The 14,593-nt window shown below is 40.3% G+C and overlaps 1 protein-coding gene across 1 annotated transcript in view; it reads left to right on the plus strand.

Moving 5' to 3' along the window:
• Positions 1–14,593, plus strand: part of LOC140240180 (uncharacterized) — a 128,047-nt gene that overhangs the window by 89,292 nt on the left and 24,162 nt on the right. Inside the window, exons 3-5 of the mRNA XM_072319979.1 lie at positions 1,187–1,294; positions 2,752–2,799; positions 9,954–10,318. Of these exons, the coding sequence (XP_072176080.1) occupies positions 1,187–1,294; positions 2,752–2,799; positions 9,954–10,318 (521 nt within the window). The remainder of the gene's footprint in view (positions 1–1,186; positions 1,295–2,751; positions 2,800–9,953; positions 10,319–14,593) is intronic.

Raw genomic sequence — 14,593 nt, forward strand, 5'->3', positions numbered from 1 at the left:
AAATGCTTATGCATGCACTCTGGAAATCTTTGCATTTAGAACAAAACGTGATGTACATTTACGGGGTGCATTTGTATTATACCTTAAGGGTGGCACACTCTCGCTTATTGGAGATCTCGAATTATCCCAGAAAAGCGGGATTTTGCACAGTCATGAACTTGTCATGTGTTGCCGCACGGTTCGTTGCCTCTCCCCCCCCCCCCCCCTCTCTCTCTCTCTCTCTGTGTCTCTCTCTCCCTTCCTCTCTTGTACAATGTGAATAGACTTGCTCTTCCTCTTTGAGACGTGTCGGTTTGTAAAAATAATCACCTTAAACTATGCGCATGGTAGAAGATTCTTTTTTTCACGTATGTGTTATATCAATATCTATAAGCTCTTGGTAACGACCCTTTTTGTTAGGGTTAACCCTGCACACTTGGCCATGAATGCTTAAACACAAGCATCGTTAATATCAAGCGGTTGCTAGCCTCGTTTCAGGATTATGTGAATTTGCGATCGTACATGTTATTCACACCCCTCTAGCGGGTACGCATACGCAATACGAACACGTTAGCGACAGTGTTAGTGAGAGCTCGCATACCCCTTTCATTGTGGTCATGTTTCAAACATTGAGAGATCTCGAAAATATAGTTGTGATTGGCGACTAGCCTGCATGTAGGATACTGTTGAGTGTAGTCGAACGCGTTCGTTTCTGATTCTAAATTAGAATTCTTTTCCGTCAATCAATAGAGTTCTAAGGGTAGGTTTTCAACTTTTAATTATGAAAAGATCGTCTGGTGGCAGATTTGTTCAGGAAAAGACATGTTATACCCACGGCCAGAATCCATATAGAGCTCACAGAGACAACACAATTACCGGTGCCAGCAGATTGACTATAGCACTGGTGGAGATGCTGGAGCTCAACCTTCGTGAAGGTACGGACGAGAGTCTTCTTTTAAAATGTCATGCCAACGTTGGCGTAATACATCAGAAATAACCTTTTGGCCTACTGGGGGGGGGGGGGGTACAACGTTGGGTGCGACATTGCAGTAGTATGGACGAAACAAACTACCGGATAATGACTAAAAGGGTATTATATTTTCTACAGGTTACTTTCTGATTGTGTAAAAGTGACTCTACCGGCAATGACTTCTATCAACAACCAAAGCCATTTAACAAATGTAATCATTCTTTTTGCACTCACAAGATCCAGCGATTGGTTCTGTCCGGAATGGCAATTTCAACAAGTATTCTTCACTCGATTTTACATCTGCCCTTTCTGAATTCCCTTACTGTACGACATGTTAAGAATGAGGTAAGATTTAAAAAAAAAATCAAAAGTAAATTGGGTTTGTTTTGAGACCGTTAAGCCCGTCTGTAATAAGATATTCTTTGGGCCTACATGGTATGACTTTAATTGGTTCAACAACACTATTATCTATACCAGCACATGCAGGTTTATAAGCGATAATCTTTATTAGTCCTCGACAATTATTATACCCTTAAAGGGGAAAATTATTGCTTAACTCAATTTTCTTTTTTTTTTTCTTTTTTGACGAAGATTAAAATAGCTCTTCTCAATGTCCGTCCACAGTATACTGTATAGTACAATGTCACTTTGGGATGTGCATTTAGTCCGTCTTGATATTATGTAACTAATAATATTAGTTAATTGTCCCTTATTCATAAATGCCCCCAAAACAGATTATTTTAAGAACACTTTTCATTATCAAGCTTCAAATATGTGGAATAATTTGCCAAATTTTATTTGAAATGCGCAGTCATTGTCTATTTTCAAAAGACTATGCAGGGTACTTAGCATGATTGATAGGTTATGAAAGCATGCATATGGAATATGTATGAGAGAGATTTCGTGTGTTTATGTTATTTTGTGTTACATATAACTAAGTTCATTATTTTTTTGGTATGAAGAAATGATAATGAAGTCAGAAATTTGATGACATTGTATGATAACAATAGGGGGGTAGGTGAAGTGGCAATACTTTTCTGATTGCCCTATCAAGCTGTTATTAAGCTGTAATTGTGTTAATGTTTGAGTTTGTTTGTATGTTTGTTTTGGTGTAGTGGTTCATTTGTAGTATAAGTTATCTCATTGTTTGTACTTTGCTTTGATGTTCATGACATTTTTATCTGTACATAATGTGAGCAGGGCCCCTTGGTAGAACAGTTCACCAACTGAAAGGGCTACCCTGCTAAAAGAATATTGAAATAAATAAATAAATAAATGTAATTATGCTTTAATTCGGCATAATTATGGTAATGGGTGCCCTGCTTTAGCCTAGAGAGTGAACAAAAAAAAGGCAGAAATTTAACGATTGTCAAATGTATTCTAGCTGAATTTCTTGATTACCAGAAAATTGATAAGTTGTACGTTTACTGCAGAAGTAAGAAAGCATCAAGATTCGATACAGCAGTAATATTTGTGTGTATTTGAATTGTGTTGATGTATTTAATCGTACTGATAATGCTTCCTTCAGTATCATGGTTGGTGCAAGTGTGAGATTTTGTATACATGTCTTATCTTTAGATTAGCCCATCATTTCTTTCTTTATACCACGCTGGTAACTTTTCGAGATGTTTGCGTCTACCTGTTGCTCTTTCTCTTTCCTCTCTCCTCCTATTACAAAAGCGCATATTTCAACGTTGTTTGTGTTATTTGATATTGTGGATCTCATACAATATTCACTACATATTTTTGTTTTAACTTGATCAGATTTCTTTTCTTTTTTTCATACTTACTCTGGTCTTTAGCTTTCCACGTCACATGAGGGAAATAACCGTGAAGAACCTGGACATGAGGTTTGTACCAAAAATTGGCACGTACTGTTTAAAACTAATTTCATTCGAGATACGTATTTTAATGTTGCTTAGTATGCATCATCACAGACCAGTAAAAAAGGTGTGTTTAAATGACAATGTTATATCTTTCCATCAATAAAAAAGAAGGAAAAAGTATTTCTGTCGTTTCGGATCACCGCTCATGACATGCTGGTGTGCAAAGGGTGCACCAGTGGTGGATATGAATGGGAGCACAAACAGGCAGTCATTTCACTATAAGTGAAAACCACTCTTAAGAACGCGAACAGATGATGGCAGAACCTTAGTTCACCTTACACTCAATGTCTGTTTTGTGTGTGTGTGTGTGTTTTTTGTGTGTGTTTGTGTTTGTGTGTGTGATATTCAGCTTTCACTTTTATTCGTCTGCCAATGAAATTACATGATAAGAATGTAACCTGTGATCATAGGTATTGTTACATATTTGTTTTTAGCTCGCTGAGACGCAAAAGATGCAATGGCACATAATTGAGCTATTACTATCATTTATTGCCCAACGTCCGTCGTTTGCAAACTTTTCTTAAAAAAAGTTTTTTTTTTTGGAAAATCCCACGACGAACTTTCACCAAACTTTGCAAGTAGCATCTTACATGTGAAGGCTCTCAAATTATTAAAATGGGCATCATGTCCCATAGGGGCCAAACCCTGGAGACACCCCCCCCCCATTAAAGTTTGTACACAACATATCCGGGATGCCTCTCTTGAGATCCTTTTCTCTTTTATGGAGGCGGAGGCATTATGAGTTCGGATTGTCTGTCCGTCCGTCCGTCCATAATGACTTGTGGACAGCCTCAAAAACTATTTGAGGTGTACTATTGACCCTTATAATACCATAATCGTATGTGTGAGTGGACGAAGTTATGTATATCAACTTTTCAGTGCACATGCTCAAGTCAAAGGTCAGAGGTCAAGGTCAAATCCTTAAAATTTCACCAGTTCCCCTTATCTATGCAATGCCAGAAGGTTCACTTAAAACTTTTCTTTAAACTTGATGTATACAGCTATTACTAGATGAAGATTCTCTAAGGAAAGTTTGGGCCATGGCATAAGAGTTCAAATCAAAATACTAATTTTTTTTTTTCTCCATGCCTCAGAAATTGCTTACGGTATCGTCATGAAACATAATACATGATAGTACATGCCTGCAATGATTCTCTTGGGAATTCTTAGGTCTTGGGATCAAATCTCAAGGACCACAGGTCATGTTCAAACCCTTAAATCATATTATTCAATGCTGAAATTACACTTGCATCACAAAACCAACACAAAGTCACACCCCTTGATTTTACACGGTGACTCAAAAAGTTGAAATGTGTCATCCGAGTCAATCTTTAGTTTTTCATGTTTTCTGAAGGAGCTATCCTTCCTTCTGCATGAATGGGAAAGTGTGTTTTCACTAGTTTCTCTACAACTCTTATTTCGGAGAGACAATAGAATGATCAGGTATGTCTTAGAGTCATTTTCTTTTCTTGAAATCCTTTGCACACTCTTCACTTTCAAGTGTAACAACTTTTGAAAGGATAACGCTACCGCTTTGAAAGTTAGCATTAATCACGGACAGAATATGTTGATAGAACATACTCAATTTTTGCCAAATCAGATAATCCCTTCATTGTTGTTGCTCCAGTGGTTTACATCCTGTGTTTTTCCCTTACATTGCACAACTAGCACGGCTTATGGTAAAGACTAAGCGCTTGAATAGACCCCGTAATTCAGAGCCTCTTTTCTCAGTTCACACTTTTCCAGAGTGTGAGCTTTCTTTCCAGTATTTAGATAGGTTAGGGAAGTCCATTGAATTGAGTAATACATCAGTTTAAAGCATTAACTTATTGTCTGCTCTTTCGAATCTGACTTTAACTAGTGATGCAGGGTCATATATGTTTATGTATGTATAATAATGGTGATAGGTAGATCCTGAGGAGGGCCTGATGACTGGCCGAAAGCTTGACAAATAAATGGGAGACTCAAGATCGAGAGCAACGTCCGTCTCAGTCTAATTTCTTTCAGTATATAAATATTATATACATATATATATATATATATATATAGATCATATCCCATAGAATTTTCAAATGAACACCATGCATTACATGTAAGTCCCCCCCCCCCAAAAAAAAAAAAAAGATTCCCCAGCTTTCCTATGTTCTTCTTAGATGATAATCTGTAATAATGCTTGAAAGTGAACTTGCCATACTCAGATGAGCGCGCGACCTACTCTTATTTCATGGTCTAGTGAAATTGACATTTATATATTTATTCTTAAATTACAGTTGAACAAAAATTATACGACATATATTGTGTTGAATCATCATCTCGTAAAGGCCGTGTCACATCTTTCCGGGCAAGTCTTGCGTGCGACTTGCGAAGAGCAATTTCTGCTACCCGAAGGTCCCCGCAGATGAGATGCACAGGACAGTACCTAGCACGTATCTTACCCGAAGTTACCCGTAGTTGCGCACGCAAGTCCTATTCACCCGCAGCCAAAAAGAGCCCTGTCACACCTTTCCGGGCAAGCTACGCGGGCTTGTTGCGTATGGGGATTTTCCAGCACGCAGGACAATTTTTGCGGACGGACAAGGATATGAGCGAGTTTCGTTTCGCGTGTGTCCTACATGCTGGATCCGTTCTACGTGCATTCCATGTGTCCTGCGTGTCAGGCGCATGGGTGGCGAGTGAAGGAATCCCTCTGAAGGTCTGATACCAGCCCTCCGGGTCGCAGAACTTCCACAGAATGCCATTATCTTGCAAAGATGCATAAATGCATAGATCCAAGGGCAACCTACCTACTTCAAGCGGGTCAACTACTTGTGACCTGCGGCAGCTACGGGCATCCTACTGGCGTTCTGCTTGGACCTCTGCAGGCAATCCCCGCGACTCACCCGGAAAAGTTTTGGTCATGCTCAAGACTTGGCTGCGGTTAAATCGCATTTACATGCGCACCTCCAGGCAACTACAATGGGCGAGATATGCACAGTGACTACGATGTAGGTACTGTCAGGTGCCGGCCAACTGTGGAGAGCCCCGGGTAGCAAATTTGTTTCCCCGTAAGTCAAGCCGCAAAACTTCCCTAGATACGGTATGACAAGGCTTTGGGCATGCTCAAAACTTTTTGCGGATGAGTCGCGGGGTTTGTCCGCAGAGGTACACGCAAAACACCAGTAGGAGTCCCTTACCGGCAGCACGTCGCAGGCAACTCCAACGCAGGTACTTCGCAGTACACGTAATAAGTCTCTCTTAACAGAAAACGGATCGGTTTAAAAGCTCTTACGCAGTTCATTCGGAATAAAAAGAGGGTAAGTAGCACGCGTCTAGCAGGTAAGACACAAGTGCGAAATTCGCAAACATTCTTGTCCGCCAGTAGAAAATTCTCCTGTGTGCTGGAAAATCCCTTAAGGCCGTGTCACACCTTTCCGGGCAAGCTACGCTTGCTTGTGGCGAGGAGGTAGTTTCCAGCACGTAGAAGATTTTCCGCGGGCGAACAAGAATGTTTGCAATTTTCGCACTTGTTTCTTACCTAATAGACGCGTGCTACTTAGCTTCTACTTGCGTGCATTCCGTGTGACCTGCGTGAGAGCTTTGAAACCGATCCGTTTTCTGTTACGAGCGACTTATGGGTACTGAGAAGTACCTGCGTTAGAGTTGCCTGCGAGGTGCTGCCGGTAAGGGTCTCCTAATGGTGTTCGGCGTGTACCTCTGCGAGCAAACCCCCACGACTCACTCGGAACAAGTTTTGAGCATGCTCAAGGCCTTGTCATACCGTATCTGGGGAAGTTTTGCGGCTTGACTTGCGGGGAAACAAATTTGCTACCCGGAGCTCTCCGCAGTTGGTCCGCACCTGACAGTACCAAGCGCATATCTCGCCTCTAGTTGCCCGGAGGTGCTCACGCAAGTCCGATTTAACCGCAGCCAAGTTTTGAGCATGACCAAAACTTTTTCCGGGTGAGTCGCGGGGATGCCCGGAGAGGTCCACGAAGAACGCCAGTAGGAGGCCCTTAGCGGCAGCACCTCGCAGGCAACTCCCACGCAGGTACTTCGCAGTCCCCGTATGCAGCCAAGATAATGACATTCCGTGGGACTTCTGCCATTCCTTCAGAGGAATTCCTTCACTGAGTTGTCAGCCCCCACGCGACTGGTACAAAGGTCACACAGTATACCCGCAAGTAGAATTGAAATAGCACGCGTCCAGCAAGTAAGACACATGCACTGACTCGCCCAAATCCTTGTTCGCGCTCAGAAATCTCCGGTATGCTGGAAAATCCCTACACGCAACAAGCCTGCATAGCTTGCCCGGAAAGGTGTGACAGGGCCTAAACATGGCTGCGGGTAAAAAGATTTGCGTGCACACCTCCGGGTGACTACGGGTGAGATACGTGCTAGGTACTGTCATGTGCGGCTCATTCCGGGGACCTCCGGGTAGTAAAAAATTTTCTTTATAAGTCGCACGCAAGACTTGCCCGGAAAGGTGTGACACGGCCTAACATGACCAATGATTGGTACGGCAGAGAGTGTGAATGTTCTTGTTAGGTGATCCGAGTATCCTCTCGGATCACCTTTTGTTTCAGTACGGATTCTTTCTTTAGTCTTCTTTATTTCTTTCTCCTCAAAAGTTGTGCAGAGGTTAGCTCAGAAAGTGCATTGCCTCTCAATGTCAAACTTAAACCATATATGTATCATGTCGCAAAGACGACAAATCTTGTAAAATCATAGTGATCAGTGGACCGTGACGTCACTATGACGTCATTATATGAAAACACATTTTCATGCATATCTCATTATTGGAATGGAATATTTCAATGAAATTTACGTCACATATATTTCAAGTCAAGTGGATTCTACTCATATTCTCAAAATTCATTTTTATCTCAAAACGCGCGCGTACGCCCGCGTTGAAATATTTGTATGCTCAAATCGAGCTCATTTTTTTTTTTTTGCACACGTTTCAGACCATTTGGAGCATTTTTTGAAAAATTGAAAAAATTGGACGGACGCGTACGCGCGCGCACATATTCCCACGCACAGCTAATATGAAATAGAAATTTTCAATTTTTTCACCCGGATCGGATGTCCGAAATGTCAAGAAATATTTCTACCAAGTTTCAAGTCGATCCGACTCAATATGACGTCATACGGGCCAGTCAAATTCAAAATTCCGCGCGTGCGTCAATGGGGATACACAGTGCAACTATGCCAAAAAACCGCCAATTTTAAATCGGATATTACTCGTCAGGATGGACGGTGACCCCCCCATTTTCTTGACATAATCTGAAAGCTGATGAGTTGTATATGTCATTTCATGGGTTGTCTATGCTGACAAAATGATTAAAAGATATCAAATTTCTTAATAAAGTAAAAAAAGTAAATTTTCAAAATGACTTCATCAAAAATTTCAAGTTTACTCGACAATATCTCACTTATCCTTTGCCAATTTTCACCCAAATTTCAATATGATGTAGCTTATGAAATATTCTTTCATAAGTGTAAAACATAATTTTGATTGGATGGCGGCATCACCTCGTAAAAATGGATTGAAAGTAACCTTGTCAAATTTGACCAGTTTACGTGTTATCTCTATGGGAGTGCAGTTTTTATGGAAATGAAAATTGACATTACTATCTTTATCGAGCACTAGCTCACTTATGCTTCTGTGAATTTCTCCAAGATTTTAATATGTTGTAGCTCGTTTTTTCATACCATGTCGGAATCACGTCAAAAAACTTACTTGAAATTAAAGTTTATCTTCGATGTATTGATTCCTTGTATGTATTTCTTTCTTTTTGCAACTTTATTTGCAATAACTCAAGAAAAACATACCGTATCACCACCATATTCTGCACATATTTAGTTCATGTCACGAACATCATTTCATAAGATAACAACTACTTGATCAGACGCCATCTTGGGTATGTAAATTAGGGTCAAAGGTCATAGATGTTTCATCCTGTATCTTGGTGAATACATGTCCTATCTTTCCCATATTTTGCACACGTGAAGACCATGTTACAAGGATCATTTAACAAAACAACCACTTTTTGCTCAGATGCCATCTTTTCTGTGCAAAGTGGGGTCAAAGGTCACATGTACTTCTTCCTGTATCTTCGTTATGACGTGTTATCTCTATGGGAGGGAATTTTTCTAGATGTGAAAATTGACATGATTGTCTTTATCGACGACTAGCTCACTTACCCTTCAGTGAATTTCTTCCAGATTTTAGTATGTTGTAGCCAATTTGATACTCTTTAAGTTTTGTTAATCAAAGTTTTAATCGGATGACGTCTTCACCTCGTGAAAATGGATATAATGTAACCTTGTCAAATTTAACCAGTTTACGTGTTATCTCTATGGGAGGGAATTTTTCTGGAAATGAAAATTGACATGACAGTCTTTATCGAGCACTAGCTCACTTACTCCTCGGTGAATTTCTCTCAGATTTTAATATGTTGTAGCTGAGACTTTGGGCTATTGTCACAATTCCTCCATTTTTTCATACAATGCCGAGATCATGTCAAAAAACTTGGTTGAAATCAAACTTATCTTCGATGTATTGAGATATTTCTTCCTTTCTGCAACTTTCTTTGCAATAACTCAAGAAAAACACGCCCTATCACCCCCATATTTTGCACATGTTTAGTTCATGTCAAGTATATTATTTCATGAAATAACAACTACTTGATTGGACAATATTTTGGGTATGTAAATAAGGGTCAAAGGTCATAAATGTTGCATTTTGTATCTTGGTGAATACCTGTCCTATCTTTGCCATATTTTGCACACGTATATAGACGATGTCGCAAGAATCATTTCACAAAATAACCACTTTTTCCTCAGATGCCATCTTGGGAGTGTAAAGGTGGGTCAAAGGTCATATGTATTCGTTGCTATATCTTCGTTATTCAGTGTATACAGAATTTGGTACCAAAGATGGCAGATATGACTCCCTTTTCTAAATGAGAATCCAAACATCACACGGCCAATGTCTCTAAACACAGATGAAACTTGTATTGTCATGCCTATTGCGATCAGGACTCGAATCATTGATAAAAAAAAAATCGGATCACCTTAATTTGTCAGTGATGACAAATTACAATCTCTAGTTATCTTTGTCGCTGATCCCTCTACAGAGTGGTTTTGTGAGGAGTCCCATCGTCCATCTCGGTGTAGACGTCGAATCCCTCTCACTTCTCAAGCAGCTAAACGTAGCCTCCCTGTGCCCCAATGTGGAGAAAGTCTCTGTTTACATCGAATATGACCAGCCTACTTTTTCCTCGGGCGTGGACAAGGCGTGGCCACTCTATTATTCTCACAATGTGGAGCTAAACCTACAGGGCAACGCATCGCTAGTCCTATGGAACGACCTATTACGTCAGTCATTGCTTTCACCACCTACAGTAAACAGACTGTCTGTAACAGATACGTTTTTGGGGAATGAAGAGGCCAAGGAGTTGATCATATCTGCGAGCTCTTACCCTCATCTCAAGAATGTATCGTGAGTTCACATGAAGCCCGACACTTCAACGTTATGTTTTACTTTCAACGTGCGCTCGATATTTATGAAACAGGACTCTGGGCTCTGTATTTTGCATAAATTACAAATAAGTATGATTTGTTGGTTAACTGATTTCGAATCCACTTTACCACACTACTGGCAAGGGTAAATGGAGAGAATGTGTGTTTTTTGTGTCACTATGATGTGACTTAATTTTCGGGGGTCTAAGTAATACAAGCTGTGCTATTGATGTAGGCTCCCAAACTTTGGTTCTTACGACTACTAGCATTTGTTGCAAATGATGTTAATGGAGGGTACGTGTTGATTATTTTTGTACTTCAGAAATTAACAAATAGTTGTAGTGTATATAATAATCATTGTAACTCAGTTATGTTTGTTTTTTGATTTAGTGAATACAACTTGTTGGGGCGCTGTGGCATAGTGGATAAGACTCCCGACTCCCGGTCGGAGGACCCGAGTTCGAATCCCGATAAATGCTTACGTCCTTGGACTAGATGTTTTTATCCACTATGTCCCTCTCAACCCAGGTGTATAAATGGATACCTGGCAATGCTAGGGTAATAATAATAGCAGACCGCTCTGGTAGAGCAGTGGCAACACTGAAGAGGTTACCCTGGGTAAATAAGACCTTATTCAATTCAATTCAATTTATTCGGCACAAAATAAATCAAAAGATGTACACGATAAAAACAAAAGCAATGTGAATAAACATACATGCGCATGTTATGGAAATTAATGCCGGGACCCCTTTGAAGCTTCTGGTGCTTGTTGCTGGAGCCAAAAACAAGATTATACAAAATACAGTTGTTAAATGGCATATTGTGCAAAAATGAAAAGAAAGAAAAAAAAGTAACCCCCAAAAATTATCAGCTCTACACTATACAAACACAACACGTTCTTATCACACACACAGCGCACACCCAACACATTCATTGTAAGTAGCAATGTCAGTATCAGAGAAGTGAAGAGAAAAAAAAAATGTGGTTGCAAGCAGTCTACTCAGTCGTGGATAACAGTTTCTTATAAGTATGTTGTTTGAACTATGTTCTGAAGCGAGAAAGTGTGGTACTGGACTAGATATATGGACTAATTGAATTCCATTCATATACATTACTATAAAACGAATTAAATGCGTTCTAACTATTAAACGGGCTAATGGCATTCTCAGGCTATATCTGTCCCGAGTAGAATAATCATAAGTACACAAATTACAATTAATCATATCATGAAACAAATTTGGGAGAATACATTTATGGTACTTTAACATAAACACTAATATTATTCAATCGAACAAGTTCACAAATGGGTAGAATTTTTAGCTTGACAAAGATTTGCAAACGTGAACTGCGAGAATTGCTCTTGGAAATCAATCATATAGCACGCTTTTGTAACATACAATGTATATAATTTGTCAATATGAGTTTGATATGTCTTACCCCATATTTCATTACAATAATTAAAATGTGGTGATATTATTGCATTGTATATACAGCTTAATAAAATCAAATTTTCCTAGGTACAAAATCTACAAATTTAGATAACACTCCAACACATTTTGATATTCTCGAAGATTACGGTATTCGTGGAAAGGCCTTGGAGTGGTTCAGAAGTTATCTTACCGGTCGAACTCAATTTGTTTCAGTAAATAATCATGACTCTGATATAAACTCGATTTGTTGTGGTGTTCCACAGAGCTCCCTCTTAGGTCCTTTTTTATTCATTTTATATATCAATGACTTCCGGAACTCATGCTCTTTTCTTTTCCTTTGTTCGCAAATTATACAAGTCTCTTTTATTCTCACTCAGATCCTTATGTTTTGCTCGATTTTTTGAATAATGAACTTAAGCTGGTATTTGAGTGGATTCAGGCAAATAAATTGTCGCTTAACATTACTATTACTAATCATTTGGTTTTCAGTAACACGATAAAATCTCTTCCACGTTTAGTTTTAGTGAACGGTTTACAGTTAAACCAAATAGATTCAACAACATTTGTAGGTATTAATATTGACAGTAAACTTTCATGGAAGGTACATGTTGATTATTTATGCAAATTGTTGTGTAAAAATGTTGGAGTTATTCACAAACTGAAATATCTCTTCTCAAAGCCAATATTTCATTCTCTTTATACAACTCTATTATTACCTCATTTGAATTACGGAATATTAGCCTGGGGGAATTGCTCAAAAACTAAAATCGATTCGTTATTTTTGACTCAGAAAAAGGCCTTGCGGATTAAAAATCGTGCACATTGTTTTTTTATCACACTAATGAATTGTTTGTTTCAAGTAAATTGTTAAAAATTTCTGATTTGTATATGTATCATGTTGAAATTTTTATGTATAAGTCGAATACTAGTGATCTTCCCATTTTTCCTATTTTCCTCAATGTTTGTTAAAAACAGTGAAATCCATACTTACCCTATACAAGACACAGTGAATCCTGTCATTTTTCCCCTGTTCGTTGTTTTAGCCCTTAAAGACACTCAATCGGGAGGGTACATGGACATATATTTCAACCGCGGGTGGCGCCACGTAAACTCGCTTCCGAAGTTACTACGAAGCGAAATATGCGTGTGCGCAAGACATCCCTGCTGCAATGTATCGCGCTATAGTATCTCGATTCCTCGCTTGAGCGCTGAGCTCAGCTGAGATGTGTGTACGTACTGTACATGTGAATTGCATGCATGGTATACGGTAGCGATCGCAATATCGCCGGCCGTCAATGGCAATGCGCCTGAGCTGCCTTTACGTATGTACATACGAATACGCACCTTCTATAGTAGACTCCTCTCATCATCGCCCATCGTCGATCGTCGTCACTCGTCAACTATACTCGTCAGATCAGATCAGACTAGAGTACCAGGGCCGGCGCAGTGTTTTCAAAAGTGTGGGGGCCCACTTCCGGGTTTCATGAGCTAACAAGCAAAAAAATAAATAAGTAAAGGTCCTCAGCTCATTTTTTCCCCGTCCCCGTGCACTTCCGGGTTTCTTTAGCTAACAAGCTAAAAAAAAAAAAAAAAAAAAAAAAAAGGAAGGTCCTAAGCTCATTCTCTCCCCTCCCATTCTCCCATTTCCGGGTGTAAAAAAAAAAGGTCTTCAGAGAAAACACTTAACCTTACCGCCGCCATTATACTTCAAGATTTCTATCTATTTCTATTTTAGTGCCACTTACGTACTTCCGAGTTGAAAAAAGTGTGGGGGCCCAAAGTGATGACACCTTATGTATTCCTGTGTATGGTGCACAAAAAGTGTGGGGGCCCGAGCCCCCACGGCCCCCACGGCTATGTCGCCCCTGAGTACAGACCACAATCAGTTGACAATAGATATATGTGTGCAGGTAAATGTGAGGATGGCCATCATGGACGATGGCACATCGTCATGGGTTGCGGACATGACCGCAGAGCAGTCTATGACATGGACGATTGGGTCGGAGACCCTGTAATATGTACTTGCTCAGGCGTGTGTAAATTCAGGGTGGGGAAGCGGCTGTGCCCGTGCGGGGCCAATGGCCACAGTTGCACTGCACAGTGTACCTGTGGCCGGCCGTGGTAAAAGGGGGCTGTTCGGGGCGACAATCTGTGACGGGCGCTGGCGGCACGGATTGTCGCCCCCGTCACGGATTGTCGCCTGGCGACAATCCGTGACGCTTGTGCAGTTCCCAATTTTTGACCTCGAAGGCGACAATCCGTGTAAGCAAAAAAATTGTTGCGACACGGATTGTCGCCCCGTCACGGATTGTCGCCCCGGGCTCGGGGTGGTTCCTCCGGTGTTAAGCTTTGGTGGGATGGGTATGACTGGTAAGTTATGCGTATGTGTGTGTGTGTGTGTGTGTGTGCGTGCGTGTGTGTGTGTGTGTGTGTATTGTGAGCTGCATGATATGTGATGTGTATGATTTGTTGTGTGTGTGTGTGTATGTGTGTGTGTTTGGAGTATAATAATACAATATGTAGAAACTGTGCATGTGTGGTGGTTGTAGTGGTAGTGGTTTGTTTGTGTGTATACGTGTGCCTGTATGCTTGCGTGTGTATGTGGAATATAGTGGCGCTACTGTGGCAATACAAACGCCTTCAGAGTGTATGAGCACGTGTTTAAAGAATTCACACCAGCGTTGATCTAAAAATAGTATGGGTGTGTCAACCAATATCAGCGGTGAGGCGGGCTAGGCGAGAGAGAGACCGAGAGAAAATACATACGAGGGAGGAACCCTCCCCAAATGTTATTTGTCTTTGTTCATTTTTCACTGCAGTCATTT

This window comes from Diadema setosum, chromosome 16, assembly GCF_964275005.1.
Source record: "Diadema setosum chromosome 16, eeDiaSeto1, whole genome shotgun sequence".
Taxonomy (NCBI): domain Eukaryota; kingdom Metazoa; phylum Echinodermata; class Echinoidea; order Diadematoida; family Diadematidae; genus Diadema; species Diadema setosum.